The 26,459-nt window shown below is 46.4% G+C and overlaps 1 protein-coding gene across 1 annotated transcript in view; it reads right to left on the reverse strand.

Moving 5' to 3' along the window:
- CACNA1H (calcium voltage-gated channel subunit alpha1 H) overlaps positions 1-26,459 on the reverse strand; it is a 132,366-nt gene that overhangs the window by 27,882 nt on the left and 78,025 nt on the right. The window contains exons 7-14 of the mRNA XM_070955121.1: positions 23,456-23,771; positions 16,413-16,505; positions 14,135-14,924; positions 13,308-13,726; positions 5,370-5,521; positions 4,715-4,900; positions 3,515-3,632; positions 1,742-1,897 (exon numbers count right to left, since the gene is read on the reverse strand). Of these exons, the coding sequence (XP_070811222.1) occupies positions 1,742-1,897; positions 3,515-3,632; positions 4,715-4,900; positions 5,370-5,521; positions 13,308-13,726; positions 14,135-14,924; positions 16,413-16,505; positions 23,456-23,771 (2,230 nt within the window). The remainder of the gene's footprint in view (positions 1-1,741; positions 1,898-3,514; positions 3,633-4,714; positions 4,901-5,369; positions 5,522-13,307; positions 13,727-14,134; positions 14,925-16,412; positions 16,506-23,455; positions 23,772-26,459) is intronic.

Raw genomic sequence — 26,459 nt, forward strand, 5'->3', positions numbered from 1 at the left:
GTCAATTTGCCAGTAGCTAGAACTAAATTTAATGGAGCCTTTGGCCAATGATGCTGCTGCTGCCGCTGCCATTTTTAATCCAATCAGTCTGAGTTAAGATGCAGGAGTTTTCTCTGAGCAAAATCATTTCTCATGGAGGGATTCCAAAGGAAGATCTTCTTGGAAAATCTGATAGACTGGCTTAGAACCTGAAGGCAATCCCTGTCAGCAGGAGGGCAACTGAACCAAAGCCAGCCAAAGCAGGTCAAGGTGGGGAGAGGAATTATTAGAAGGACTCAGGTCTTCACCCTTAGAGGAAGAACAGAATAATACTAAATACACAACAGAAACTGGGGGAACATGTGATTGCTCTCTAACGTTAGACCTATGTTGACTTAGATCCTATAAAAAAATCATATCTGCCGTCTCCAGGTTCAACTTTTGAAGATTTTATTCATTGTAGGCAATGAACCAAGTGGACATATATGAGTTCTGGACAGGAAGGAATGGACTTCGGGATCAACCGAGTCTTCTCCAACCATCAGGTGTGCTGCAGGTGGGACTTTCTGCTCCATTTTGTCAGTTTTGCCTTGCTTCTCAAACTGACTTCCTGCTCTGCTTCCATTTTTTGTGAACCTGATGGCCATCTTATTTCAGCATCCTGGGCAGGCACACCATCCCCCATTCTTTGTGTGGTTACTTCAACTTATTTAGAGTAAGTCTAAATTACTCAGAGGTCGCCAGTAATGCATGGAGGAAAGTGGAAAGAAGAATTCAGGAGGAGAGCATAATTCTACCTGTTCTCCGTTCATTCCCCTGACGCTCCTTGAGGACTTGTGCCTTGAAGAGCAAAGCAATTTCTCATCCTGCTGAGAAAGGCAGTTGGGCATTCGGAGATGGTAAATGGCCACTTGGTTCTTACTGAGCTGGGAAAACGTAGTAATATTCTCCTCTCCTGCCTGTGATTAAAGCCCCTCTCTGAGTCACCATTCTTCACTCAAGCAGGCTGACTGCAGGTAAGGCTCCAAGTTCATTTCCATACACTAATGACTTCATAAAAGCTCCTTGATGACATGTGATGTGATGGGTTATATTTCTGAGATGGAAATGGGGACATAGCTCTTGCTGAAAACTGTGCTATGGATTTATCTTGTAGAGCTGTCAGAAGAGGGAAAGCTTAGCAGCTCTGACCAGGACAAGTAAGAAAGAGTTTCCTGAAGGACATGTTCATACGGAGTTCTTCCAGGAAGTGCAGTTGGACATTCATATCCAAGTGATCTTCTTGATGTTGTGACTTTTGCTTTCCTACAGTGAAAACGGTCTTCCTAGATCACTGACAATGAACACCAGAGCTGTCCGTGAATTTTGATGAAAATATTTTGAAATACGTTGTCCTACCTAGACATTTTTGTATTTGTAGTCATCTTATTTAGAAGGCATCAGGGTGGGAAGCTAGTTATTTGCAGGCACATTTTGAAAAAATAATTTTGTTTAACCAACTGCTGAGATAAGCCCAACTAACAACCATCTAATCCCAGGGTACAAAGTTCAATCATGGTCTGTTATACCTGCTGAATATGTTTAGATAATTGGGATTTATATCTGTGCCACTGAAATGAATGCTTAGTATATAAGATGTTATGACGATACGATTACACTATTCATAAATAAGGAGCTGCACCTCAATGTGTCCTTGACACCATTAAGGTCTGTGGAGTCACTCAACAAAAAAACCCCAACCAGCCATTCGTGGATTCCTTACCTCGGCTTGGAAACCTTCTACCAGGATGGCAACCAAGAGGTTGAAGAGGACATAATTGCCAAAGGTCATCAGAGCCACAAAGTAGAGAGCAGCCCAGGAGGAGGTGGAGGCCATTCCATTGTAGAGGACCACATTCCAGTCTTCCTGGGTCAGGATCTGAAAGAAGCAATTGGGACAGGAAGAACATCTGAACCCACTTCTCTCTTTTCTGGTTTCACTATGTGTTTCCATGCTTGGCTATTAGACCTTCCAAGTGGTCTCACATGTACAGTCCTTTTGCTATAGCATCTTTTTCCTGCATAGCTCCATCATTGTGTGTGTTTCCAAGGAAAGGAGCTGGTAAGAAGCTACAACAACTCCTTGGTTGAATAATTGTTGAGCGGAGTCTCTTTCTTGTGCATGTTCAGAAAATGTACAAGATCAGACCCATCTAGTTAGCAGCTTTCCCCCAGGAATGAAGGCCCATCAAGGCTTGCCCTCCCAGGAACATCGCTCACCATTCCACCAGCTGAGATTGAAGTGAGACACCAAGGACCAACATCTTCTGGATGGATCTAATTGCCACAGGTTGCTCCCCTTCCCAAACTCTCTCCCCTTATTGGAAGCTCATCTGCGGGTCAGTTGCCGAGATGAACCTTCTCTTATTTGCCTCCTGCTATTGACCAAACTGGGACCAAATCTGATTGCCACCCATCCTTCCCAGAACTAACTTCAGAGACTTCCATTTTGTGTGGAAGCGCCACAGGTAGAAAGTACATCCAATACGATACCCAGAGTCATTTTTTTCTCCTTCTTTTTCCTGCTGACTCACAACGTTTGCTGAAACGATGAGCCATTGATCATAAATGCAAATGAGGGCTTTGCATTAGGACGGGAGACAGAAAAACTTTGTCTCTATTCAAAGTAGCAAGGCTTTGGTTATTGTTAACAATGGTGCTAATTAGATCAGTTTTGTTTATAGGTCACACTTCTTCCTGTGGGCAGGTATGGAGGGTGACCAAGAATAACCCAGGAACTGAGCTCTAGAAAGCAGAAGCCTTTCCCCCCAGGCTCGCCTCATCTTAACCAGATAAGCTGTTTTCAAACCCCTCATGGAGCCAAAAGTCAGCCTTCCTTTCACCCAGCCCGCTCCCCTCCACACTTGATAATGCAGCTTCCACTGCCCTTGACAAGAAGCATCAAGTTTAGCTTCGGTCTCTTTTGCACCTAATTTAGTGAGCTGCAAGACTTTGCTAGGAAAACAGCGCCAGCCTCTCTATTAGACGGACAGAGTGACAGCATAAATGACACGAAGCTGCTGTCAGAGTCTCCCAGCAGTCAATTATTTAATCCTTGGTGGTTGTTTATCTAGACAGGGGGGCTCGAAGGGGAGAGAGACTCTCAGCATTTTCCGATCTTCCAGGGAATTTTCCACTGATTTTAATCTTCTAAAGCTGTGTTTTTAAAACTCGGCCACCTTAAGACGGCTGGACTTCAACTCCCAGAATTCCCTTGCCAGCGTGTAATTTGCAATGCTGACCTACATATTGGAGGTTTGGAGATAACAGGCTGCAAAAGGCGGATCTTACATTTTCTGGAATGATTTCCAACTGGGGTTGACCTGCCTGTCCGATGATTGACCCACCAGTGTGCAGGAGTAAGTCCACCATGCTGACTTCTGGAATAGTTACGCTGATACCTTTGGGGAGGCTCCAATATTCTGCCTTTATGAAGCCATTGAAGGATCAGCTGGAAAGGCTGCAGCCCCCCCCTCCCTCCCCCGAAGGACCTTACCTGAAACACGGTGACAATTGCCCACAGCAGGGAATCAAAGTTCTTTCGGTCTGGCATGGTGTCTCCTGTCTCTGTCCTTAAGCCAAATTTGCACCCAAAAAGATGCATACCTAGGATGCTGTGGGGAAGGAAAAGGGGAGAGAGAAAGAGAGAAACAAAGAAAGAGAAGATGGTTGAAAAAGCAAACAGCTTATTTGAACAGGGGATTTGAAAAGGTTCTGGCTCTTATTTCATCTTGGACAGCAGTCTGAAATAACTCAGGTCAGATAATAGAAAAAAGGGAGTTTTTTTGCAATCAAAGAAGAGATAATTTTGCAATTCTATTTTTCTGAAAAGGAAATTAGAAACTTCTTCTTTCTAATTTTTCCTTTTCATTCTTTCTTTCTGCACTTTTGCTCCTTTCCTTTACTTATTTTTTTGTTTGTGCTAGTTTTTATGCCTTTTGTAAAACTTCAATCAAAAATTTGTAATTATGACATATCTCAGGTCATTGTTCCTTTTCCAGATTGTTGACTAGGAAACATGAGTGAAGTAGCATTGTCTTCTCCAACCTGGATCCCACCAGGGCCAGGAGGAACAAAATTCCCAGAATTTCCTGACAGCACGATGGAAGACCCTGCTGACTGAGCACGAGAGAGCTGGGCCTCCCCCATACCCCAAAAGCACCCAATTGGAGAAACACAAAGGGTGTCAGAATTAGCCTCTTTATCTACCTGAAGTCTACAAAATCTTATTTGACTTTCTCTATGTTTCACAGATTGCAAAACTCTGCCTCCCCTTTGAAGAATATTGTACTTGATGTATATTTATGGGGTGGGGGGGAACCAAACTTTTCATGGGGTCCATGTCAACCAAGGAAGACTCTCGTCCTACTTGGAGAGGAGTCGTCCTTGGCCGCCAATGCAGTTGTCTCACTGTTGTTTGCCAACTATCACAAACAAAGGGGGAGGCCCTGTTGTGTCATGCTTGTCACTTTGCATCTTTCATTTGTCTCCTGGGTGGCAGGATGCAGAAGGAACGAGGCAGCCCGGGAGACGTGGACCTGCAGAATGCCAGCCTGTCACTACATGGAGAGGCCATTTTTATTCCCTCGTGTTGGGCAAATGGGATCCTTGCCACTCTAATTGGTGCAGCCCCGAGAGGAACACAGCAGCCGGCTAACGAGGCAAGACAGGCGACGCGCCCAGCGACTCCTCCTACCTGAAGATGAAGATGAAAAGCATGAGCAGCATGCAGAAGGTGGCCACGTTGTCCATGGTCTTCATGAGAACCACCAACTGTCGGCGGAGAGCTGGCATGAACCGCACCAGCTTGAGAACCCGGAGGAGACGGAAGGTCCTCAGCACCGAAAGGCCCCCGTCGGCCTGGCCAATGATCTCCCAGACACTGCAGGATGGAGAAAGAGATTCAGGCAACTTGGGCTGTCCGGCTCCTGAGCAACTGTCAGCTTCCTAATTGCCCCTGATGGCAGAGATGGCCTGGGGCACAGCTGCTTATTTTGGCCGATTGGCAGATAATGAAGTTGGGCCCAGAGAAGGTTTTTTTCATTTGGACACGTGGTGGTCAAAAAAGGGAGATACAAGTGTACGTTCTCTAGGGACTCTCTCTCCTCCCCTCCCAGCTCCTCTGCAGATGCAGCTAAATCAACCCATCTTCCCCAAAGACAATTCGGGGAGGTGACCCCAGGGAACACCAGAAGTGGAATATTACTTCCCCAAGATTTGCTGCAGTGGTAAAAAAGATAAGCAGGCAAGGAAATTCAGCTGGCAGGCAATTTCCATCCATTCTCTCTCTCCCCCTTGCTCCAGTTTTAAGTAGAAGGATTCTTCTGAGGCAACGTTAGAAGCCAATTTACCTGATGACAACAATGATGCCGTCAAAAATGTTGTAGGGGTTCTTGATGTAACCCCAGATGCCAAAAGCCAAGAGCTTGAGGAGCATCTCCAGAGCAAACATGCTTGTGAAGACAATGTTGCTGATCTCCAGGGCATTGGTTAGCTCATCCGGCTGGGCAAGAGGGAGAAATCAAGGTAATTCAAGTCAGAATGGAGGCCAAAATACTTCCCTTGGCTATTATTCTCTAACTTCTAGTTGCAGATGAAGAAGAGCCAAATATCTGGCAATGACAATTTTATCTTGCTCCATCATGATTGTCAAGCTGAGTTATTTTTGTGAGCCTGTGACCAGGGGGATTGTTATCACAATGGAAAATAGGGTGACAGGATGCAAAATATGGAAAAGTAATAATTGCAGACAAAGTATCAAACAAGATAGGATCAAGATAGGAGAAGAATTGTCTAAAATACACATCTAGTGAATTGCAAATATTAGTAATCCAGAAGGAAGATTTTAATGTTTAACATATCCACCCACCCACCCACCCACCTAGAGATAGATAGATAGATACACACACACATGTTTTAAACTCCTTTTCTCAACCCAACACACAATCTTGCCTTGCCACAGCCTTTCAGGCCAGTTTATTTATTCATAGAACAGCTTTTCAGCCAGAATGCATGAAATATGAATTGCAGCAAGGGACATGAATAGCCACAAGGAGTCAACAAACAAAGACTGGCTGGGAAGAACATTCTTCCTCTATCTTGTCCTTGGTTTCCAAGCAACTCTTGTAAATGTTGCATTGAAAGTGATCTAATCCACTCAACCGGACTGTTGACAACAATTCAAACTAATTACGGAAGCTAACCATATTCACCAGCAAGGACTTTCCAAATCTCTTCTCTTGCGCTATAAGACAAAAAGTGAGTATGGGAAGACAGAGAAAGTTTCTTGAGCTTTCCTGCAGACCTTGTTAATTCATGAAAGAAAAAGAGCATCCAGAGTGGGAAGAAAACCATTTTCCCCCAACTTCATGCAAACCTCCCCCTGTCTAATTGGCTCTGCCCTGGTCTGTGCCCAGAGGTGGGTTTCAGCAGGTTCTGACCAGTTCTGTAGAACCAGTAGCGGAAATTTTGAGTAGTTTGGAGAACCGATAAGTAACACCTCTGGCTGGCCCCAGAGTGAGGTGGGAATAGAGATTTTACAATATCCTTCCCCCAGGAGTGTGGAGGGAATGGGGATTTTGCAGTATCCTTCACCTGCCACACCCACCAAGCCACGCACACCTAGCCACGCCCACAGAAACGGTAGTAAAAATATTTGGAATCCCACCATTGTCTGTGCCCCAGCTGAAATGTGAAACACCTTTGCAACTAAATTTCAATGTGGTGTCAGTACAAAAAGGACTATACAAAAAAAAAGGGTATTTGGGAAAATAATGTATGAAAAAACCCCAACATGTAAGGAAATAAATGCCTTAGAAAAAGAAAGACCTCTTTTGTGCAGAAGTTGGATGTGATGGAGATCTGAACACTGCAGGTTATGCTCCCAGCCAAGAAAGGGGTTGATTTATTCTTCTTTAGGGCTGACTAATCTCCATATCTCTTGGCTAATTTCCTAAGATCTGGCAGTCTGTTCCACCTTCTCCTGCTCAGGAACCCCAAGCAGAAAAGGGGATTTGGGGGGGGGGAATGCCTTCTCTTTCTGTGTTCATCATCCACAAAGCAGCGTGTTGAGAACCTGAAGGAACCAGATTGGTCAAGAAGTGAGGGATGTGGGAATTAATGCCCAACGGAGCGAGGAAAAACAAGGGCTCAGTTTGAGATGTCATGTAGCTGTCAGAATGACAAGAAGACAATCCCGGATTAAACAGAAGTGGAGAAGGGATCATTGTGGGCTTTTTTTGGGAGGGGGGTTGCAAGGAAAGGTTCCATCTCTACCCTAACTTTTCTGCACGTAGGGAGGCAGCCTCATCTTGTACGACAGCCAGACTTCCTTGCATTGAGAACAAGCGTAGATGATTGTATGGTGTGTTTGGTTGGGTTCCAAGCCTGCAAGAGAGTCTTCCAAAGACTCCGTGTAATGGCAGGCTTGGACCCGTTTCTCCTTACAGACAAAAGGGGAGTGATTAAGCAGACAATTCACCACAATTAGCCTGGGACAAGCAACATAGGAGGAGGAACTCCATGAGTGTCAATCTGTTTGGAGGAGACGCACAGCGGTGACAGGATAGCTACCCTTCTTGGCAGAAATGCCAGAAGAAGTAAATTGCAAGAGGGGTGAGCATGCAAAACCAGTGCTAGAGTAACTCAGGTTTTCCCAGTCTTGGGAACTTTAAGACATGTGGACTTCAGCTCCTCTATGTAAAGGAGACAATCAATAAGCCCAAAAGGGAACAAAAAGACCCCCAAAACACCTCCCCACCAGCAATCAGCACCCAGATGAGCAGAGATTAACTCCAGGATTAACATCAGACCAACCATCCAGAAGTAAACAATAGGCCAACCAAGGAACTGCCAAAAATCCCCAACAGTAAACGGCCCAAACAAAGAACCCTTGAGACCACCCCAGCCAATACTAACAGGGCAAGCCACAGGGATAGAGCACACCCCACTCCCTACTAGCACTGATGACGTTTCCTAGTTGGGTCAAGAAATGTTTGCAAGAGAATTCAAGCTCCGAGAGCACCAAGGACCCTTCGCTTCAATCCTGAGCTACAAATGTTCTCCTTTATCGGAGTCAAGTTGCATTCCGAGAAGGCAAAGCCAAGTCAAGAGAGAAAGACTCTGCTCCGAAGAGAATCGGGTGACCCGTTCAAGGCAATGGATCTGTAGCAATGGGTCCCATTCTGGGATCCAAGGGTGGAAATCAGCGCACAGGCACCACCCTAGAATGTGTTCCCCCTTTTGCCTTCTTCTCATCAGGACACAAGCTTGTCCTTTTAGTAGGGATTGCGTGTAGACCAGGACGTTAAATGAGACTCTGAAGCAGGATTTCCCTTCCCTTGTTGAGCCCTGGGATGGATGTTGTGGGCTATAAAAGCCCTCGCTTGCCTCCCGTTGAAGCGCAGATTAAACCTTTTACTTAATTCATGGAGCTCTGCAATCTCTCCCATGACTAATCTGTTTAACTAATGAATTACTTTCTGGCCACCATATTAGATTTCCAGTGCATGTACATCATTAAGGAAGTAAGTGCTTGATAGAACACCCCTCCCCCCCTTTTTTAAAAAAATACAAATACAGGAGATTAGAAGAGGGCTCAGGTAGGATTAACTAAGCCCCCTTCCCACCCCACCCCACCTCACCCCACTCCACCTCTCTTCCAATTGCTGGAAATCCTTTAAAAGGGTTTCCACTCTTGGGTGGGTGAGGAGCTGAATTAATGATCTGGTTAAAAGAGGGAGGCAGGGCTTTGAAGCACTGCTTAGCGCCCAGTCAGATCCTAGAATCGCAGAGCATGCTAAAAAAAAACAAAACCTGAAAAGAAAGGGGAACAAATTCAATAATTTGAGCTAGTATTGACGGAGGCCCAGAATGGCAGGTTGGGTTCTCTTGGGGATGTGACTTTTGGAGTTTCAAAGCTCCTTGCTACCTACTTGTTCTGGAAAAGAGAAAAGGAGGTGATTGTGTTTAAACATGGCAATGTATTTTTCTATGTGTGTGTTTTTTTTAAAAAAAGATATTTCACTTCTCATCCAAAAGCTTCTTCAATTCTGACAACCATGACCTGGATGACTGAGAATCTCCATAGACATTTAAGACTTGTGGACTCCCAGAATTCCCCAGACAGCATGGAGAATTTGGGGATTTGAAGTCCACAAGTCTTAAAGTCACCAAGTTTGGAGAGCCCTGGTCTTGAATATGGGGCCTGATTTCCAGCTAGGTTGGTTTTGGGGTGAACCAACTGCTTCCTCGCATTCTTTTTTTTTTAATCATGTTTTTTATTTTATAAACAAACAAACATACAATACATAATCAGTCATTCAGTGTATCATCTGGATGCTTCTCCTGTGTCGTCGTCTTCTTCTTGCTCCTCCTATCTTCATCATTTCTTGATATTTTCTATTCATTTGTTATAATATTTTCCACACATTATTCATTTATTATAACATTCTCTTGCTTACTATTATTACATTTATCTATCTTCACTCTCCCCTTTCTTCTTCCATTGTTTTATTACATTTGCTCTCTCTATATATACCTCTTCTCTAACCAATGGTAAAATTTTCTCCATATCTTAAAATATTCCGACTCCTCTCTTTAATGATCAAAGTCAGTCTATTCATTTCTGCACAATCTAATATTTTCTTAATTACTTCCCCTTCTGAAGGGATTTTTTCTGCTTTCCATCTTTGTGCAAATACTATCATCGCTGCAGTTATTACATGTATAATCAAATATATATTTTCTTTACTAATTTTCTCTCGCATTCCTGTCCCTTTAACTTTGCTGAGGAACCAACCGAGACCCTGAGGGGACCTCCCTCCCTCCTTAAGGCAGGCTTCCTAGCCACACTCGGGACTCCCGGCAAGGCACTGAGGCTCTGCTCTCCCCATTTCTCAGCCTCACTTGACATAAAGCAATTTTATTTCAAGTGGCTTAAATGCCAGGCTGGATTAGATCAATTACCACCTCCCCTGAGTGGGCAGGAAGAATCGGGAGAGACGTTCAGGAGATGCTGCTACCTGAAGCTTCTCTTTCTGGAGAACAGAGGCTAAATCAGGGGTGTCGAATCCTGCCAACTTTAGGACTTGTGGACTTCATCACCCCAAATTTCCCAGTGGTAGCCTTTGGGGGAGAAAATGGCCTCGACTTCTTCTTGTCTTTTCTTTCATGGTCTCTACCCAGAAATCCACCCCGTCCATTTTTGCATTAACCTGCATATCGGTTTAAAGGAGGACGTCTACAGACAAGCCCGCAAAGTTTCTTTGGATCTGGGAAGATTTGGCGAGTGGAAAAGAGGGCAAGCCACCCTCCACTGGGGTCACTTTCACAAGTGGCCTCTGAGATCCAAGAGAAAAACTCAGTTTGATTCAGAGGATTTATGAGGTCTGCAAGTTGTCCTTTAAAAAAAGAAAGAAAGAAAGAAACCCCAAATCCAAATATTTTGGCCTTTGCAGGAAAGGAATTCCAAACCTCAGCCCGTTGGCTTGCTCTTTTCAGCACTGTTTCCAAAAAGACAGAAGAGGGAGGGAGGGAGAGAGGGAGGCCTGGGGGAATTCAGAATAACTTCTTGCTCCTTGCAGCATGTTGAGACAATAACTTTGGTCGACCAACAGAGAGATCAAAAGCCATTCTGGTTGCCATTGTTTACTCTTCCAACTTCCAGGGTGCTGGTAATGTTTAATCAAGCAGGGAGGCCACAGAGATCCCTTTGGCCAAGCCGTTACTCATCCCGAGGAATAGACTTTTATGGAGATTCTTTCTGGCAGGGGCCGCTTGGTGGCGGGTGGGACAAAGAGGAGGGGGAGGCTGAAGCTGGATGGTGTGCCAGAACAAAGGGTTCCTTGGTTCAAGCAGCCCATCAATTAGAGAAGAGGTCAAGGAAATGTTGGAAAAGTCAACTGCCTGTGAATGAAGGGGAGGAGAGATGGAGAAGGACCTGCTGAGGGATGAACTTCAAAGGATAACAGCATTGGAAGGGACCTTGGAGGTCATCCAGTCCAACCCTCAGCTCGAGCAAGACAGTCTATACCATTTCAGACAAGTGGCTGTCCAGTCTCTTCTTAAAAGCCTCCAATGATGGGGCACCCACAACTTCTGAAGGCCCAGAAGTAACCCAGAATGATTGTTACTTCGCTTAGCAGAAACTTCCCTTAATTTTCTTGAGGCTCCATAGCATAAATAAATAAGCAGCCCTGGAAAATCATATCTGTTTTAGAAAGCATGGACTCAGCCACACACACAAAAAGAATACCTTCCATTTCTATTTCATATCGCATTTCAATAACCCATGGTTAATATTTGTAAGCATGTCATGGATCCTCAAAGAAAGGGAGGCCTGATCTCCACACAGGAAGGAGGGAGGGAGGGAGGGAGGGAAGGAAGGAAGGAAGGAAGGAAGGAAGGAAGGAAGGAAGGAAGGAAGGAAGGAAGGAGGTAAAGGGAAGGAGGGAGGATATTCAGTCCTAAGGTGATCTCAAGGACCTGGTGAAGAATAGACTGTATTCAACCTCCATCAGAATTTCTATAAAGAGCAAAGAAGCTGGTATGATGTTTGAGATCCATTTGCAATTAATCTGAACTGATAAGGCTAAACTCATCTGGTTGGGATCTGTGTTAGATAGTCCGCTCAGCTCTTGGTCCCCCTTCCTGGAGTGGCACCTTCTTTCACCCAAATCATCAAGGACCCAGGGAGCAATCTTGCAATCCAAAGCAGCAGATGGCATTCCCACAGAAGCTTGTGCCACTCCTGGGACCAGGTTACTGATAGAGCTGTCACCGCCGCTGAGCCACCTCGTCCTTGGTTGATCGCTCCAATCAATCACAATTGGATCAAAGCGTAAAGGATGAGATTCACAGGCGAGCGATTGCATCTCAAAACTCTGCCTTGCCAGGTAGAATTCTCCATTTCCGCAACCTCCCTCTTTCCTCCCATTTGCTGAATTACATTAAACCAGATTACATTACATTTCATTAATTCAATTTAGACCCTGCCCAACTCTGAACTAATTCTAAGTGATGTCCTATGGAACCAGACAGAATAGAAAATACAATGCAATTATTTTGAAAGGAAAAAGAAAAGAAATGGAAGAACTGTTTCTTCCTTTGGAGAAATCAGCAAGTGGGTTGGAAGGAAAGAATTGGCTTTCTGGCATTTGGGATCTCCAAAGACTTAGCTTGCTCAAGGGCTTGAGGGCAAAGATCTCAGGTTGAAATGCACCCACTCCCCAAAGAAAAGCGGGGGGGGGGATCAAGCTGATGAGTTTGATACCCTTTTCCATCTTTGAGCTTGTGCAAAAGTCTTGTGCTAACCAGGCATTCGGTTGTGGGAGGCTGCACAGAAGCTATTCTGGATCAACCACAAAGCTCACGAGGGCTCCCAGCCAGTGACTAATTATGGGATTGTTAACCTTACATGAAGTTCAGTTAAAAGGAATTCTGAGGTTTGAGAAATGTCCCACTTGCCTTTCAGAGAATGTGGGATTCCTATATGCACCAGTTCCCTCCTCTTATTTCAGCCCCACATTAACCTTCTGAGGTAGGGTATTCTGTGAGAGAAGAGATGGGCCAGGATCACCCACTCAGCTTCTGGAGATCAGGGTGGACTTCAACCAGGTCCCCACTTTAACTTTTTCCCTTCTTGCAAAGACACATCGCCTTCTTGTGTCTTCTCTCCCCCAACTGGCTTTGCCTTCACTGAGGTCTTCAGAAGACCCAAACTGGTTGGTTGCTCAAAGCAGTGATATCCTATCATTCATTCAAGGATCTCTGATGGGTGGGCTCATCCTTGCATCTCCTCCAGCAAAGACAAACAAGTTGGAAGCAGAGGGGAAGATTTCACATCAAGTGAATTCCAACTCTCTCCCCAAACTGCAGACAAAGGGAAGGGCAGCTTTGTCCAGCCACAATGACCCAGCTGTGCCTCAGGGATGACTCATCCCCTTCCAGCCAACTGGCCTTCATGAGATGCCAGCATCTGGGACATGGTGTCCTCACCGTTAAGACATGCTCTTGGATACCACAGCATTCCCAGCCTTAGTGTGAACAGTTTGGACTTCTCTTCCCCTGAATTTCTTTTTTAAATGAAGAACTTCTCCGACCCAGGAAAAGCAAATTATTTATTTTCATCCAGGAGAAGTTATGAAAGATTATTCTGGAAGAGTTGCTGGTCTTCACACAACCGTGAGGAAGAGAAGAGGATCCTTCTCTTAAGCAAGACTAAGAATAGGTATGAGATCAGACAATGGCCTCTCCTGAGTTTGACCAGCTAAGCCAACCTACCTCCTTACCTGTTCATGATACTCAATGCCCATGCTCAGCGTATTGATGAGGATGGCGATCATGATCCCACGGTTGAAATACTTGCTCTCCACGATCCGTTTCAGCTTGCTGCCAAAGGCCTTCCAGAGCTTGGTTATCTTGTTCCTCTCCTTGGCTGGTTTCCTTTTCTTCTTTTTCTTGTTCCTCTGCTGCTGGATCTGGTCCCGTAAGTCCCCATGTTTTACATCCTGGGTGAACTCATAGATCCCATTGTTGTCTTCTCCTGACTCATAGCTGTCTGCCTCACTGAACTCAAACTCAGGATCCTCCAGGATGCTGGCACAGAATGGGCAGTTTTGCAGCTCACAGCTCAAGGTGTTGGCTTGGGGCCCTGGCAGAGGACACGGCACGTTCAAGCCAGACAGAATGCTGGAGGTCCGGCAGAGGCCTGCAATGGAAGGAGAATGTTAGACACTTGAGGACTTGGGTAGGTCCAACAGAAACGAAAGTGCAAACCAAACAGAAAGCAAAGATGTCTACAAGCACAGCAACCAATTTAATAAGGAGTAACCCTATGAAGTGCCTTTAAACATCTCCTTTGGGGGGGTTTGATCTTCTGGCATCTACTCATATTGTCATATTGTTCAGATGACTGTGGAGGTTAGTGGCTTTCAAATGTTTGGAGTATGTAGTAGAAACTCCAGATTCAGAGGTGATCTGGGGTGGTGAGATTGAGCTTGGACGAGACCTTCCGCTGCACCAGCAGAGATCTTCTACTGAGCTTTTATCCCTAATCTTTTTTGATCTCTGCTTTGGATCTAAGTCTAAATTAGGTCACTGAAGCCATTTTTCTTACCACGTTCTCCCACTAGATGATGGAGCTTCCCATAGCAATCTGCATTCAGATGGGCTGGGCTGCTGACCACGGGCACGGGAGAGGCCGCCTCACTGCCCTCATTTTTCTTCCCCTTGGACAAGGGAGGGACACTGGCTTTGTTTGCTGGAGAAGGCAAGATGGTGGGGTAGTTCATGCTGCCACGATTGGCAGTTTTGCTACCTGCAGCAATGCTGGAAGACTTGCATTTCACTGAGGTCCCTTCCACATGGCAGTCTGCATGGTAGATACTGCGGATGGACTCTGTATCTGCAGCTCCACCACTTGGGCGGCTGGGTGAAGATGGAGGAAGCATCAGTTGGCTTCCAGGCTTTATGACGTCCAACTCCAGGTCACAAATCCCTGGGTTGGCCCTTGGCCCTTGGGGGCTCCCGTTGCTGATATGGTAGTGGTGGTGGTGGTGGTGGTGGTGGTGGATCAAGTGATGGATAGACGTGATGCGCCGCTTGCCACTCTGGTGGCCCTGAACATCGTCTCCGCCACTGTTGGGGTTGACTTTTTTCCGCCGCTTGCTCTGCCAGTTGTTGTAGAGGCGCAGGGTCCTCCGTTTGACTTTCCTGAAAATGTGGCAGATGTATTTGAGGAGCTCTTCGTAGCAGCTTCCCGGCTCGGAGAAGCTGGCGATTGTGCTGTCGTTGGAGAGGTAGCGGGCTCGCTGCTCTTGCATCAGCTGGTTCTCCCGCTGTTTGGTTTCAGAAAACTGTGTTGCTATCACAACCAGGCACAAGTTAATCATGAAGAAAGAACCAACCTGGGAGAGCCAAAAGAAGACAGAGAGCACTTGAAGATGGAGGCTACCGGCCGTGCTCGCCCCACACCCATCGAAGGACAAGTGGCTGCGATAGAACACCATGCAGTGCTTGGCTAAAGTTGACCTTGGTCAACTCTTCATGACTGGGTGTGTTGGACTGACCTAACAGGAATGGGCAATCAAGGAAGTAGAGTGACCCAAAGAAAGTGTCTATGGAGATTCCCAGTCATCCAGGTCATGGTTGTCCCAAAGGTGCTTTCTTAAACAGCTATGCTGGCTGGGGAATTCTGGGAGTTGAAGTCCACAAGTCTTAAAGTTCCCAAGGTTGAACATCTCTGATTTAGATTGAGAAGACCCAGGAATGTTAAAAGCTGATAGTCAGCCGAAAAGGACCATCAAGAGGGGTACTTGTAAAATAGGAGTGGGGATTCAATCAGGTGGTCATTGGTTTTTTTCTCCTCAGAGATCCCTGAGTTAGTTCAAGAGCCTAATCCAGAATCTGATTTTTGCATGCACTTCAGACTGCCTATCCTTTTTACTGCAACACAACTCATCCACTTTAAATAGTCTGAAATCAGCCCCCCATACACACACAACTGGTTCCTATTCCTACCTCTAATATATCCCAGAAGTCACATAAATGTGCCCCCCCACATTCCCAAAATGTCACTCTAGATCACCAGATGAAGATCTTTGCATCTTGGTGGTCCTCCTCAGAACCATTGCTCCATTTGGGGACTGTGGTGCCCACCCCAGGAGACAGGCCTCCAAGGAGGGTCCGGCCAAGGCAGAACGAGGGCTAAACTGGCCACCCAGTGAAAATAGGGCCTTTTCTGGACAAAAGCGCTGGGATATTTGAAGTTGGAGATACTGCCAAGAAAATCCCTTCTGCTTCTCTCTTGTGCTACTCCTCTGATGTGAACGAACTTCCCCCTTAGCTTCTTAATGTAAACCACCATGACGGAAAGCTTAATGCAGACATAAAGGCTGTGTGTGTTTGTGTGTGTGTGTTATTGCTAGTGGAAGTTGTTAATGGCCCACTTGGCAGATTTCTCATGGGCTGGAACCTTGGATGTGCTTCAAACAAGCTGCTACCACTCTCAGTGTTGAGAGTAGATTTTCAGGAATTACAACATTTATCCATTGAAGACTGTATTGTGCACGTCTTGGTTATGGGAAACCTGGTTTTTGGAATTTGGGGATAGTCTAGCCATGAGGACGTTTAGACTCAGGAGAGGTTTGCAGCTTTCCGCAAACACAGCAGATGTTATGAGGAGATCATTGACCTGGACAGATTAAAAAAGAATGGGGGCTGTACAGCTGTTCAATGATCGTACAGTCTTTGCCACCATCTTGAATCTTGGATGCCCCAACCCTGCAGATGCCCCAAAGATCCTTTGCCTGGCCCCTCATCCTGCTGAGACCCCCTTTGTTAAGAACCGCAGGGTTAACCTGAGGTGACAGCCCCCTGTCCCTCCCCATACTTACTATTATAAGTAGTATAAAATATATAAAATTGTAAAAAGAGTGTGCGTCCATAACATAATACATGATGTCAACCCATCCTTCCAGGGTTATAACCTGTAGGGGAAGCAGAGATGAGAGAAACGCATTAAGAGCATCATCAGGGACCAGTTAAGAAGCAGAAAACCCTTCCAGTCTTTTCTGGATTCTCCTCCTTTCTGTCCTTCCAACCATCTCTCTCTCTCCCCCCTCCCCTCCCCGCCCCCACCCTTCAACCTTTATTCAGCTCACACAGAGTCCTTGTGAGCAACCAGGGCTGGAGAACTCAGATAGCAGCAACTCTCACCACTCTCAAGTGAAGGAAAGCAGAGCTTTGCTGAAGATGGATGGGTGGATCATTTCCTCCCCCGTTGTTTTGATGGGCATTTGAGCTGGCAGAAGAGGCTGAAGGGGAAACTGAGGGAGGGCCGGGATTGCTCTGCTTTGTCACTTTCAGAACCTTCCACTGGATTCAACTTGCTTCCCATGCCTGGATATAATCAGGCAGTCTGTGGACTGCACGAATTGCCCACTTCATCCCCCACCCAGTGGTTCCTCTCCGTCAGAATGAAACCCCATCCATCCCTAAACCCAATAAGCTGAGAATTTAACTTTTTTCAAAAATAAAAGGGAGAAAGTGGGATGCCCATTAAGTCTTCACCTCCTGCCTTCCATAAAATTTATCTGCTCCAACAAACGATTTGTTCTCCTGCAAAACTCCAAGCTCTGCAATTTAATCAGATGCCCCGTTCACTGCTGTTCCAAGACAGGAGGGACCCAAGCAGATTATCCAAACTGACACCAACTCAAGAAAGAAAAATATAAAGATTAACATCAAAGTCTGTTGGTGGTTAGTTATTCTTGCATGTGCGTGCACACCCACGCACACATACACACAGAGGGGCATGGCTGGTTGGTTAAGGTTTGCTGGAGCCTGAAGGAAGAGTCTTTCTCTGTGGGGCCGTCAATGCAATAATGAGAGTTCTTATCTTTCCCCAACTTTGCCCCATGTTTCCTTCCAGGGCACGTTTTTCTTCATTTTGATGGAAGTCAAAACTTGGAAGCAAAGAACTAAGAAGAACAATGATATGGTGAGACCTTTAGGTCAGTCTTTGGAGGAGCTGAGCCAGGATCAACCATTGGGATGTGGGGAGGGATATATTTCCATTTTAAATGCTTTCCTTGGGTCAAAATCAACCTACGGGAAGCAAGGAGGCCAAGCTACAAGGAAGGAGTGCTAACTTTCTACATGCAAGGCTTGGAGTGTTGAAGCAGAAGCTTTCTGGCAATTCACAAAGTCTCCAGATGGTCATAATTTATCCGCCCTCCCTTTTCTAAGGGGAGAATTTGCCTTCCACCGAGGCCTATCCTGGGCTTCAGATCTGATCTCCGTTGCGGAGCCCATAAATGGCCTTAAATACACTGTGAAGGCTTTCTTTTTCACTGGCTCAGCAGCGTGCATGAAAGTTGCATAATTGTCCTTGCTGCTGTCACCGTTAAATGTCTGAACAAGGGGAAGGATGTTTTAATTATACGGCAAAGCCATGGCACACTACTTGAGTTTCCCATCGTCTTTCCGCTCTGGAAGAAAAAAACTGAAGACTTAATTAACACCACAAGAAGCGAGTTGGGCTGGAACCCGCAAGTGGACATGCCTGAAAGTTGTGGTGAAATGGTCAAGATGGGGCAACAATGGCACATGGACAAGGCACATAAAAGAAGGTGAAGCATCAGATCCAACATTGTGAGCACCATCTTGATTTTCTCAATCCAGCCTTGCAGACATCCAGAAGCAAAGGGGAAAGTCACTCCTTGACACAATCCTTGTGCTGATGCACATTCTGGTTGCACAGAGTGTCCACCACCACTCTATGGTCCAAACTGCAAGAAGGAGGGAGAGAGTGTCAGGTCGCCTTTCCTAGAGACGTCTTTGGGGCAGGATGTTGGAGCTCTCAGTCAACCTTGGAAGATCTTGAGAACATCAGCTGGATTAAGCTTGGGTCATAGCACTCAGTTGACCTCAGAATGCTTTGGTCAAGTGGTCACTTCTTGACCCGGTATGGAGATGGAGCAGAGACTACAGGATCGTCAAACAGGCACATATGTGAGTTGTAAGCCACGTACCAGGCAGCCAGGCATTTTCCTGGCCCAGGGTGGAACTAAACAGCCTCAAATAGCAATAGCAATAGCCCTTAGACTTATATACAACTTCACAGTGCTTCACAGCCCTCTCTAAGCAGTTTACAGAGTCAGCCTCTTGCTCCCAACAATCTGAGTCCTCATTTTATCTATCTCAGAAGGATGGAAGGCTGAGTCAACCTTGAGCCTGGTGAGATTTGAACTGCCAAATTGCAGGCAGCCGGCAGTCAGCAGAAGTAGCCTGCAGGTCAGTACTCTAACCAGTGCATCACCACAGCTCATCTCCTAAAGAGACTCTTCTCCAGATACCACAGAATCAACTAACTGAAGGAACTCAACATCCCACGGTGAACCCCAGTTTCAGACTGCTGTAAAAGAGAATTTGGACAATTCCTGAGGGGAAATTCAACTGGTGGCTCACTGGAAGGATTCCTCCAGGTTCATAGATGGTCCATCTGAATGCTGATGGTGGGCAGGAGACCCACAGAGAAGAAGGTGTCCCTTGTTTTCTCCTTGTGGGCTTCCCCAGAAGTATCTGGTTAGCCACGATTGGAAACAAGATGCTGGTTTATGTCATTACTGATTCATGGCCTGATCCATGGGACCTCTCCTGATAACCCACTAACATGTCTCTTATCAACCCCTGAAGAGCAGAGCCCTGCATGCTTTCTTGGAAGTCACCCCCAATGATTCCGAATCCCCTCAGAGAGGGGAGCTTATCTGAAATAAGTTCTCCAGGCACGTCTAATAACGTGAGTTTCAAAACAAGGGTGGCGTGGGAGTGAAGTGTACAAGAGAGAAGAGGTTGGACAATGTCTCAATCTCCATCACATCAAAGTCCTTCTGGCTTGCTGCAAAAGGAAAAGATGGAACCCGGCCAGTTGCCTGTCTCCTGTCTTGGCACCTCAATTTGGGAGCAGCTGGGCAGCCCTGAAGCCTCCTCCTCCTCCTCCTCCTCTGCAGAGCTGTGCTGGGAATCCAGAGCTGGGAGGCATCTTGTAAGGGAAACCGAGGCACCGCCGGCACGCCTTGGTCCCATGCCAGGGCTTCCCTTCTGTCACCATCCCTCGTCTTCCTAGGATGGGTTTCTCGTCACTCTGCTGGAACAGCTGCAGAAGCAGGTGGCTGCCTCTCTCCAGGCGCTCCGAAGAAGAATGAGCTGATGGACCCCCAGGATACTGGAGAGGGAGAAGTCTTCCTTGTGGGAAGAGAGCCTCAGAACGGAATTCAGGGAAAGCAAATAAGTGGGAAAAAGGCTCTGGGATTCCTCTCCTCTCCCCCACCCCCCATTCATGCGTGGGGCTATGCCACCTTTCAGGAAGAAAAAAATACAGAGAGAGAATCGGGCATACAGGATCTGTTTCCTGGCCTGCAGAAATTTCTCTCCTCTTCTTTCTCCTCTGGGAGACATGAAAGAATTCCCATTGGAAGAATTAATCTCTTTTATCTCTTCAAGGCTTATTATTTTAATCTCTAAAATATATTTAATTTTCTGGTTCTTGATCAGGACACAATTTTTCAAAAGGCAAATCTCTGACTTCCTTCCTTCCTTCCTTCCTTCCTTCCTTCCTTCCTTCCTTCCTTCCTTCCTTCCTTCCTCCTTTCCTTGAATTTTCTCCAAATAAACCACCATCCCAACATTGGAACGGTGCTGCTGACAAACTGACCCCTCCATCTCTTGGCCTGTCAAAAAGTCCCAAAGAAAGAAAGAGGGATGGGTGGTTCTAAGGATGCGAAGACTTTCCTTAAAAAAAGTTTGTGGAGAAACTCTTCCTTTGCTTGATGAAAACTGGTGGAGCAGCAAACTCTCTTGTTTCTCTGTCCACAGAAGTCTGAGCAATGATTTGCCCAGAAACTTCACTGCCCAAAAAACATGGATCAACTGCAATTGTAGTAATGGAAAATAAATTGTGCTTCATTACATATTCATGAGGCTTGATTTATCATGCTAATTAGCCTCAGCATTTGCTGTGCTGTGGCGGGCAGGAAAATGGAATTCATGGTTTTGTGGTGTGTGAGCGCATCAATCCAGCAAGCCAGCCCTGCAGATTGGATGGCAGAAAACGAGAAGCCAAGATTTGGAAGGGTTTCCTTAAGCAAGCCCAGCATCAACCAAGAACTGGACAAATAGCCCTTGGCGATGTGTCACTGGATTAGAGGGGTGAAGCAGATCTGCTTTGAACACTCAAAGAGTTTTGTGTAATTGGTAAGCGTGAGACCCCCCATTCCATTGGAGAGATGGTCTCCAAGGCCTGACTGGCAGCAGATGGCCAAACAGTCAGCATGTGGGCTCTCTGTGGCTATTCATTTTCCTATCTCCAGATGCCAGGGCCCCTTTGCCAGCTGAGAAGCTGTGGGACCGATTGGCAGATCCAAAACTCTGCCTGCAAGATCAAGGAAGGAAGATTTGGGGGGAGGGGGGAGAGAGAAAAAGAGAATTATCCAAGACAAGAGCAAAGCCAGCCAGATAATTCTTTGGACGAAGGATCAGCCCTCCTGGAGGGAAGAACTGGCAGGAATTCTCTTTCCATAACATTCTGGAGTTCCTGCAAATTCCGTCCCTTTCTGCTGAAATGCAAGAGAGTGTCATCCATTTTTCTCTGGATGGGCTGTAAGGAGGAGGAGCTTTCCCCCTGCTGTTGATCTAGAGCCTGAATCAAATCAGATTATTGCTGGATGTCTCATCATTTCTGGAGCTCTGTGTCCATCCCTTAAAGCAACTGGGGGAATCTTCTGCACGCCGCTGAAATGGCAAGACATTGGTGGGACATTGAGAACCAGGCCCTATCTCAAAAACCGAGAAGCAATTTTGCCTGTCTCGAACTAAGCCTTCATTGGTCCCAAGGGAGCTGCATTTGAGAGCCACAAAGATTTGCAGGCCTCCTGGAATAAAACAAACCCTTGGTGAATTGTGTAGAATTCTAAAACAGAATTTGCTTGAAATACACAGGAGGGAGAACCACGGGATCGCAGGCAGAACATTGCGTTCCAAAGAGCTATTTTGTTGGAAGGCATCTCCCTTGATGGCTCAATCAAGCCCTGCTAGAGAGGCTTCCTTGGCCTTCTCTTGGCCATCTGCAAGGTGGAATTCCTTCCCTGCTGATAGAACCAATCTGTTGGTGAAATTTCAAGGCAACCTCGCTGAGAAAAACATGTGTGCAGAATGTCCGAGAGAAGACAGCCTCCATTCATCTTCCCTCCCTTTCCTGAAGCTGTTGGGGGGGGGAGAGGAGCAGATGAGAGAAAACAAAATCCTGAATAATATTAAAGCTGCTGTCAGCAGCAACTGGAGTTCACGGCAGGATTTTGATAACTTCTTTCGACAGAAGGAAGCTGAACTCCCTGCCTTGAGGGCTCACGATTTGCACAGCCTAAGAAAGAAAGGATGAGCAAGACCAATGAAGCTACCAACCTTTGCTTCCTCCATGGAGTCCAAAGATCTGGCTTCTCCTACCAGATGTGCAGAGTTTGATCCGTGCTGCACCAGCTGTGGGACTCAGCCTGGCCCAGGTTAGCTGTGCCACAAGAGTCAGGGTCAAGAGGACGAGGAAGAGCAGAGGGCTGGGAGAACCCACCAAATGGTAACAACCCAGAATAGACTCCCAATGGAATCAGGAAGCTGTTTCTAGCCCTACCTGGCCAGGTGTTCTGCAACTGCCACCCACGGGGAAAGGGAGAGGTATCTCTGCTCAGGTTTAGGGCTCATTGCAAAAAGAATCCTGGCAACTTAATCAAAACACTGACCATCCTTGTAAAGTCCAACTAACAGCTTCCTTGGAACCATCCAGGTGTGTTCTGAAGATGCTCCCGAGAAGTGTGCAGAGCATAAACTCTCTGGCTGCTTTGTGGTGTCCTCCCCCCTCGCCCCCCATTGGGAGGGGAAAGGTGAAGCTTATTCCTGCGAGGCAAGAATCCTGCCGTGTTAAGATTCAGCGATTGCAGTTCCAACTGGGAGAACTCCAGAGTGCAACGCCAGCAGCCTGGGTGATGCGCTGAACACTTCATTTGCCTCTTTATTTACTCCTGCCAACAATTGACATTGTAATATAATGAGGTGGGCAATGCACCTTGCGGAGGGGGTCAGCAATAAGCTGTGTCCCAGCCAGTTCCTGCCTCCGTAGCTTCTTGGAGGGACCTGAAATATTTCACTGTTAATTTAGGTCCCGTCTTCCCTCTTTCACGCCAGAAGATAATTGCTTCTCATCATTTGTACCAGGAGTTGCTTTTAGAATGAATCACGGCCGAGAGCCCATTACACCATAAACGCACAACAAGGGTGTATGATTTGGAGGAGGGCAGAAGAGATGATGAGGGCCTGCAGAACAACCCTGCGATTCCCTCCCCACCTCCTTTCGGCTCAAGGTGAGCAGCAGCTTTTCGAAGGCTGCAGTTCAATCTTTGGGTGGTTGCCTTCCTGCCCTTCCTGAGCCTGTCAGGGTCTGCTTTGGGGGTGGCCCTCATGGGTTCCTTGGTGCTCTTTGAGCTTGGCTACTTTCTTGCAGGCATTCGTTCCAGCACTGATGATGTTCCCTTGATGGGTCATGAAAGGTCCACAAGAAAACAACCAAGCTCAGAGAGCACCAGGGACCCCACAGTCCTCCTCCTCCTCCTCGCACTGATGACGTTCCCTAGCTGGGTCATGAAATCTCTGCAAGAAAACATTTCTCATCATATTATTTTAGTTACTTGTGCACTGCTGCAACTTGCACTGGGCTCTTGTTAGTTTGCCACAATAAAACAAGAACTAAAGTTATTTTGCTTTGCTGGCCCTCCCAGGGCAGAGGAAGCGTCTTGCTCAGCAGCATCAACCATCCTTGAGGAGAATTCCCCATCCTGGCAGCTGGTCATCGCAAACCCTCTGTCGCAACCCACGGAAGAAGACTCCTTACCTGAAAAATAGCTATCCAAGCATAGCCAATATTATCAAAATTAATAGCTCCATTGTGCGGGTTTAAGTCCCCCGTCCTGCAAACATTATAATACTGGTTCCAGTTTATGCAGGCGTTGTGGCTGCTCAGGTCCAGCGAGTCCAATTGCGGATTGTAAGCGTCCATGGTTAATGTACAGTCCACCTTGTACTCCTTCCGGTTTGGGATGCTGGAGCACTTCTGCATGCCGTTATCCCGGAGGGAGGAACAGATGAACGGGTTCTCCTCCCCCTCTTCTGGCCGGTAGTACTTATGCAGGAAAGTCAGGTTGTGTGTCCTTGAGAAAAAGAAGGAGAAGGAGAAGGAAGGAAGGACGGACGGGGGAAAAAATAAAGCAAGAGATGGTTAAGATGCAGATATCGTATTTTTCGGAGTATAAGACGCACCTACCTTTTTTGGTGAGGAAAAGAAGAAAAAGAAATCTGCCTCCCAGCAGTTTTGCCTCGTTGCAGCAAAAAGCAAACAGCCTGCTTTACTTTCATTTTCGTTTTCAGCATAGCTTGATTAGCACAAGAAAAAAAAATCTGCTCCAGCAATTTACCTCCTTGAGGTAAATTTTCTAAAGGAGCCAAACCTAATTCCTGCAACCGTTCTTGCAGAAATGGAGAAGATAGCAAAGACCTGCAAATATTAGACCGATTGATCAAATAGTAGATTTTGTGGCAAAAGAAAGCAAAGATAGTCCCAACAGTGATAACAGGCACCTTGGGGGCAATCCCATACTATCTGGAGCACCGCTTGAACATTGTGGGCATTGACAGAATCTCCACAGGTCAATTGCAAAAGGCAGCTTGAGTTAGAACGGCTGACATCCTGTGACGATAGCTTTAATCCCCTTGAACAACGTCTGTCTATCCCAGATCCCTGGAAGGGCTCGATGGGGGGACCAAAATGCAAATCCAATCTAAAGTTCTGGCCAACTACGCAACCAAGTATAAAAATGGGAAACAGAAAGGGCCGATTGCCAAAAGATTGGGGATTTGTTTAATAAGCTTCTCTTTCTTTTGGGTTGAAATGCTCACTTAACTCCGAGTAAGAAGATAGCTCACCGTGGGACACACTTGGAATATATATATATATACATACACACACATATACACGCATGACTTTGCTCTTTTTCCAGACTGCTCACTACAACTATATGCACTGAGGGCTCTTTGGCAGCCCAATTCTCTGTGTTGCTTAAGCTGCAAAGCTTTTAAAAGAAAACAAGAAAATCGGTTTTCGGCTTGGCTGAATTCACAGAAGCCGGCCTCTTTAATCTTGGAGAAAGAGGAGACAAGGTAGAGGAGGCTCTTGTGGGGTTCTTAATTTTCTTGCAGATATTTCATGACCCAGCTAGGGAGCCTCATCAGTGCTAGAAGCTAGACTCCTTCTCCCTTCTAGCACTGATGACGTTATCTAGTTGGCTCGTGAAACATCTGCAGGAAAACAGCCCAGAGAGCACCAAGGACCCCACAGTCCTCCTCCTCATCTTCTCTGCAAACCCCACCCTCTTCTAGCACTGATGGAATTAGCTAGATGGATCATGAAATGTCCGCAAGAAAATGACGATGCTCAGAGAGCACCAAGGATCCCATAGTTCGACTCTGAGCTACAAATATTCTCTTCCAGAAGCTTCTTGTCATTACATGAAAGGCCAGGAGGAAATGATTGGACAGCTGCAATAGGAAAGGCTAATTCACAAGGCAATGATTAGCCTATGGAATTCACAGCCGCAAGAAAGGACAGCCCAGGTGTGAGAGGCTGCCCAAGTGATGGATTCAAGAGTTTGGCCAACCCAATCTCCATGAGAGCTGGACCTTTCCTTCTGGCATCTTCATGGTCACGTCCAACTCTCTTGGACATCCTTGAACGCCCCCCCTCCCCAGTAAGTTCTTCCTTTCGGAGCTGTGTATTTTTTTTTAATAAAATCTCTCCCTTGGCACATCTCTCAAGGAAAGGACCCTCTTTTGGGTTGCAAAAAAGAGCAGGGAAAGGGAAATTAACCGGTGCTGAAGGCTTATCTCAAATCTTTTTTTAATTGCGCTGAGATTGGGCTGACTGCTTGGTAGAGATAGTGGCAGGTTTTAATTGCTAAGGAGTGGGTGACTTGTTTTCTAACCTTTCCTTTGCTTTGATCAGGCCGGGCTTTTAGACTTCAGAAATATGAAGTTTTTTGGCCACCGCTTGCTCAGCCTGTGGGGAGGGGGGCCCTTTTCCTTAGATGTTTTTGTAGACTCCTCCCAGAATAAGGGTATTGCCAATGGTCCTCCTGTTTTGTGGTGCAATATTGGAAAACAATTCTCCATTCCTGGGGGGCCCCTCACAAGTCTCCCCACAAGTCCCTTCCAACCTTGTTATTCTGTTTTATCTCGGGCTACGGGGGCAAAAATCTACATTAGGGAATTCTTGCAGTGCTGAAGGGTTGCAATCAGATCAGAGTAAACCAGGGTAAAATCAACAGAAATAGCTCCAAATCCAGAACGGCTGAGGATCCTGGTTTCCAGGTCTGGCTCAAGCAATTGGAAGGGTTTGTACTCCCATTTCCAGCCAGTTGATGCTCGTAATAACAGAATAACAGAAGCTGGAAGGGACCTTGGAGGTCATTTAGCCCAACTCCCGCTCAGGCAGGAGACTGGGGGTGAAATCCAGCAGATTCTGACAGGTTCTGGAGAACCGGTAGCAGAAATTTTGAGTAGTTTGGAGAACCGGAAAATACCACCTCTGACTGGCCCCCGAGTGGGGTGGGAATGGAGATTTTGCAGTATCCTTCCCCTGCCATGCCCACCAAGCCACGCCCACCAAGCCACACCCACAGAACCAGTAGTAAAAAAAATTGGATTTCACCACTGCAGGAGACCCTACACCGTTTCCGACCAATGGCTACCCAATCTCTTCTGAAAAACTTTCAATGGAGCACCCACAACTTCTAGATGCAATAAATAATAAATAATAACATGGATGGCAAAGTTGGATAGATTGC

Source organism: Pituophis catenifer, unplaced genomic scaffold (assembly GCF_029215685.1).
Source record: "Pituophis catenifer annectens isolate HBS135680 unplaced genomic scaffold, rPitCat1.0.hap2 SCAF_16, whole genome shotgun sequence".
In the NCBI taxonomy this organism is placed as follows: Eukaryota; Metazoa; Chordata; class Lepidosauria; order Squamata; family Colubridae; genus Pituophis; species Pituophis catenifer.